The 5,893-nt window shown below is 38.7% G+C and overlaps 1 protein-coding gene across 1 annotated transcript; it reads right to left on the bottom strand.

The window, feature by feature from the left end:
• Positions 1–328: 328 nt before the first annotated feature.
• Positions 329–1,278, bottom strand: LOC131219171 (ethylene-responsive transcription factor ERF008-like). Its single transcript, XM_058214186.1, has one exon. It carries the CDS (start codon positions 1,116–1,118, stop codon positions 660–662), a length of 459 nt encoding a protein of 152 aa, XP_058070169.1. The 5' UTR covers positions 1,119–1,278; the 3' UTR covers positions 329–659.
• Between the last annotated feature and the right edge of the window lie 4,615 nt (positions 1,279–5,893).

Here is a 5,893-nt window from a genome sequence, read left to right as displayed (position 1 = left end):
TCAAGCTTGTGCAGCCGTCAGCCGTTTACAGAGGCAATTGACGGTCAGAGAAACATGTCCCACGTCGGATGACCAACATGCTTCTCTGGCCTACGTAATGGATGGCCGAATCTGATCTTTCGGCCAACCCATGTCAGGATGTAATCCGGCTGATGAACGGCACCGCAAAGAAATCTTACAATCGGACGTCCGATACGTCCGATTGGGATTCTTCGGCACGTCTATCAAAGTCTCAACAAACCCCGAAACCAGCAATCGAGGTATGCGATAGCTGTTCCCCAATCATCATCGTCATCACCGTCAAGACCGTTTAGAAGATACAATAGTATGTAAAAAGAAAGATTTGTATTTCTAATTTCCCTTCTCATTTTCTATCATTTTAAATAAATAAAAAAAACCTACAAAAGAAAATAAAAGATAAAAGAGAGAGAACAGCTAAGAACGGGAAGACGTTGAAATCGAATTTGCGCATTAGATCTCAGCAGAAAACACCATCCGAATTGATTCCAACCATCTGCTCGCGTCATCCCACAACTGAACTCACGCACGAGATCATCGCACCTCCCCCAGCGCACGTTAGCAACGCGGACGAAAACCCAGCGGAAGCACTGTATCCTTCCCAATTCGAACCAACTCCCCAGAGAGAGAGACGGAAATACTCAGTAGTAGTACTCATCTGAGCTTTCAGGTTTGGGTGTCTCGTTGAGATCGGGATTCTTGGAAGCCCGGCAAGAAGAGAATCTCGCAGCAGTGTGTAGGCCTCTCTCAACGGCATCGACCCGAGCACCTACCTCCGTTGCTCTCTTCCTTATCGAAGCTGCTGACAAGTCATGGAGCAGATCATCCTTGCAGGCGAATTCCGGGAAATTGAGCCGAGCAGATGGCCCCCTGAGGTAGAAAACCGCCGTATCGTAGGCCCTGGCCGCGGCCACTGGTGTGGAATACGAACCCAACCAGATCCTTGTTCTCTTGTTAGGTTCTCTAATCTCAGCCACCCATTTACCCCATTTCCTCATCCTGATGCCCCTGTACGGCTTCCCTCCCTGCGATCCCTTCCCTCCGCCTCTGTTTCTATCTCCTTGCTGCGATTCCGAGCTTGAGGAACAGTCCCCTTCCATCCTCACCTTCACAGCTGGTTTACTTTCCTATTCTCTCTCCTCTTTGCTTCTCATCGATCGTCTGTATCCTTCTTATAAATGTATCACGCGTATTTGTACATGGGAGAGTCTCCCGTGTATCTACTGTCTGTATTGCTGCATCAGGAAAAACAGATGGACGAAATATAAATAGAAAGATAAATAAAATAAATAAAGAAGAGGGGGCACGAAATCCTCCCACTTGGCTGCCCTGTCTCCTCAGTCGGCCGCCACGTTGTCAATTCTCGCCGACATGAGTTCCCCCCCTCTTCTCTAACCTAAAGTGTATCAATCCACGTGGCATCGATGGCACGTGAGGGGGCGGGAATTATCAGCAGTACCTGTTGCATGCAGCCCTTGCAACCATTGCTCCGCGTAGGCGCACTGTTTTGTGAATCATAAATCCACTCTGTACATCAGACGCGCAGCGTGATTTTAGTTCACTGGACCAAAATTCAACCTCGTTCACAACTGAGTTAGGCCACGTCATAGGAAAGAAATTATAAAAGAACCGCAGGCATAGGTTATGTGCAATGACGAAATGACATGCATATTTCATTTATTATATTATATTCATCAAGTTAGCCTTAACCGGACTCCGAACATCAACCTAATTGACAAAACTGACACAGGTGGTGACAGTCCTCCGGCTTGTGTTTTTATGACGTGTATGGGTGCGCTCGTGCGCCGAAATTGATAATGTGGTTATCTTTAGCCTGTATCAACTTTTGAATCAACTTTCGACCCTAAAATGTGAAATTAACCAATACACCCGCTTTAAGCGTTCAATATAAATTTGCATGATCAAAATATGAGAAGACCGGCAGTTTATTCAACCACATGCAGAAATTTCTACGTATAATGTGATAGTCAAATGGTAGAGCTCTTCCTTCGAAGATAAGTTGTATATAAAAAACAAAACAAAAATAAAAAAATAAAAAATAAAATAAAAAAGAGTACTTTTTAAAATATCACTGCAAGTATACAAAATGAAAAACTAACAATCCATGGGTAGTAGTCACAGTAAGAATGTATCACTTGAAAGCATCACTTGATTTTTGATAAAAGACAAATCCAATGTAACAACATAGATTCAAATTACAATTAAGAAGTAAGAATTATCACTACTCCTAAGATAGTTGAAATAAAGTAAATTGATAAATTGGATTTGATTGAATTGGATTGAATTTGATTGAGCAGCTTGCTCTGTAGATTTTTTCTTTTATTTATAGATTTTTATTGTACAACTTATTTTTCTAAATATTAAAATTGTGTGGTGAGATACCACAATTATACGTGTAAATTTATAGAAGCTATAGAATGAATGACTATGTCCTGGAGGAGGTGATTGGGACAAAAAAATTTATACTATTTAACACACAATTACTTAATTAAACTAATATGTCAATTTAAATTAAGTAAAACAATTAACTTTAAAGCTTCCAAGCCAATAGAGAGTCCAATCACATAGACTATAATAGATAGTCAATCAAGCAACTAGCCTATAAACTATAATGTACATCTGTGTGGGACGTGCTAACTATTCAAATCCTAGCATTCATCTAATCATGTATACAAATAATTCACTAATTAGTCACATAAACCTAATTAGAAAAATGTTTAAATGACAATCCTAAACGCAAACATATATAGTAGTTCAGTTTCCCTATTCTAGTCCCGATGGATGCACTCTCCCTGAGTGCAACAGTTTATTATCGGAGGTTTTAAATCAAGTTCGCCTCTAAACTTTACAGCCTTGTACAAGAACCTATTATACACTCTTGTCGAAGGCTCCCGTAAGAGACTTTAGTTGGTTTTCAATCAGCTAACTAACAACATCGGTCCTAGTCTAAGGACCTACATTTACTTCCGTCAGAGGCTCCCACGAAGACTAACACGTACACACCCATATCCGGTGAATTTGACCCCACACAAGAGCTTAAGTCCTATACAAGAGCTTATCGAGTTTGGGTTACAAACTCTTGCTCTCAATTATACACAAGGAATGAGACTTGGGACTCATACATGACACATAATTGTCAAATTGAACCCCATTGATGTGTCGTTTTTAAGTCACCTCTTCAAAGCTCTCTCATGCTTGAATCCATTCCTTAAATGCTCTCACAATCATTGATATTGATGCTTACCAGTGCTTTAGCTCTAAGATCAATCACATTGTATGTGATGCTTTATTTGAGGTGACTAAGGTAATGGGAGGGTGGTAGAATCTCCTACAACTAATAAGATAGTTGAAATCCTAGGAGAGTTACCTAAAATGGTCTTCTAGAGGATTTAGATAAAGAATATACCAATTTTATTGTGTCTAAGTTCTAGACAATAGTGGAATTCAAGTTTATCTTTTCATTGGAGGTTGGAATCCTCATTAAATTATTAAAGCTCATGAAAATGACTTAAAACTCATGGGATTAAAGGTTTACGATATGGGATATCAATATGAAATCACCTAGCCTTCGATTACATAAAAAAAACCCATTTTTTCCAAGAATCGGATGCTCTTTTATAAGAAACAAATTTGTAACAACTATAAAACGACTAGTTAATGGCTTTGTCAATTTGATCGAAAGACATTCGATATGATTGAACACAATATTGATCCCATTGAGAAATATCTATTAGTTGGATTGTTGGACTTTATCTTCGATCGGATCATGTGGTCCTACGCTTCCATCGAGTCCCATTAACAGCCTGTCGATAAGATCGAGGATCACTCGAAAATTGTTTTGGGCAGATACATTTATAACAGCTTTGCACATTTTTTTAATCCTTATCATGTTCCAATTAAGCTTATAAGGCTAATGGATGATCAACAAGGTTTACCTATTAAGGTTAGGATTATGTAGAGGTTGAAGGATTATTTTGGGTCAAGGTTAGGTTCACTAAGGCCCCTCATAGATTTTTTCTTCACTTTCTTGATGCTCCAGTCTTCATGTCTCCGGTCTTCAGCTTTTAAGGGCTTAACCGACTCCTTGACATACATACGCACATGATTGACAAACAAGGTACACAAATCAGTGCACTAATAGATATTTCTATCATTACTCCTGCAGTTACGGTAGTTAAAAAGCCTTTCTCTGGATCCTTATTTATGTTATGTTTCCTTTTTGTGATCGTTCCTCTCTTATTGATCGCACTTTGTTTCCTTCGGTCACAGTTTTCTCTTCTCGATCGTATTTCGTCTCTCGATTGTACTCCAAACTTCTATTTCTCTCGAACACAATATCTTGCGGGTCACACATCCTCCTCTGATGACGTGTAACCCCAAATTAATGTCATTTTTGACTCTATACTAAATCCTTCAGAAAATCTATTCGGACACCTCATATTCTAGGTGTAATGCCACATGTCATGTCCTTATTGGCTCTGCTTCGATTCGTCCAAAATAGGGTACAACATTGCCCCCATGTAGCCTCGACTTTGAGAAAAAGTTGATGGCGATGTTGTTTCGTTGGCCGATTAATTAATGTGCTTTGTCTTTTTCCATGTGTTCGTTCCCTATTAATCAATGTGACTGAAAGAACAATCAAATGACAGTTTGTTCATTGCTCCCTTTGCTATATTTCACTCGAGGGGTTATGATTATCTCATCATTAATGCGTATGATCTCATCCGATATACATTCATGATTTCAAATATTTCCCTCTTCTACTGTTTCCCTTTCTTTCATCTCTCTCGTTTCCTTTTGATAATTTTTGAATTTTTCTTATGGCTGTTTCATCATTTTCGGCTCCCGTGATTTCAACTCAAGAGAAAATGATTTAAGAACTAGAATCACTTGCTCCTTATGTTTCAAACGAGATTCTGTTTGAAGGCTCTACCTCTGACAATATGATTTTTGTGAATTAAGTTCAGCCTTCAACCTTCATTGCACTTGCTTGCAGCTCTATTCATTGAGTTGATTCTTCCCTGTACATCTTGATGAAAATCTCCTTCTTCAATTGACCCTTTCGAATCCCTCTTCTGCACTTAAACCTCTAAGGGCTTGGCTGGAACCAATGAATGGATGGAAATAATGGTACAACTGATTGGGATTGATGTAAAAATTTAGTCGATTTTACATATATTATATTAAGTCAGTTACTGCAATTACATTGACTATTTTGTCCAATAAATAATATCGTGATTTTGTAGTTGCGAAGTACAATGATAAACACAAATTTTCTATGGTGGAATGCAGTCTCTTGGTATCTAATAATGTTCGACTAAGATAATACATGCATTCTTTTCGGCCATCATGGTCTAGTGCTCGTAGAGTGCCAACTGATTCCATAGAAGTCTCGACATATAATTGAGCGATTGACCCTTTACTGGTGGCATCAACACTGGTGGCTTGGACAAATAATCTTTAATGTTGTCAAAAGCCAACTAACGTTCCGCCTCCTATTTGAACTTGTTTCCTTATTTCAACTTCAACAAAGGACAAAACACATTAGCTTTTTCTTCATAGTTAGAAATAAATCGGCATATAAAGTTAACTTTGCCAAGAAACCTTTGTAACTTAGTTTTGTTTCTCGGCAGCCAAGCTTTTATTATTGCTCGTGACTTATATTGATCGATTTCAATTCCTCTTTGATGTACCATGAATCGTAGAAAATTTTGACCGGATATGCTAAAAGAATATTTAAGGGGGTTCATTTTGAGCTTACGAAATCTCATTTTTACAAATGACTTGTGTAAGTTGTCAAAATGTTTGGCCGAACTAACCGATTTGACTATTACGTCATCGATATAGATTTCCA

Source organism: Magnolia sinica, chromosome 11, assembly GCF_029962835.1.
Source record: "Magnolia sinica isolate HGM2019 chromosome 11, MsV1, whole genome shotgun sequence".
NCBI classification, from domain to species: Eukaryota; Viridiplantae; Streptophyta; class Magnoliopsida; order Magnoliales; family Magnoliaceae; genus Magnolia; species Magnolia sinica.
The sequence above is the reverse complement of the archived record's forward strand: the minus strand, read 5'-3'. Positions and strand labels throughout refer to the sequence as shown.

Coding starts and splice junctions, on each gene's coding strand:
- LOC131219171 (XM_058214186.1), bottom strand. CDS start 1,118: ATGGAAGGGGACTGTTCCTCAAGCTCGGAATCGCAGCAAGGAGATAGA.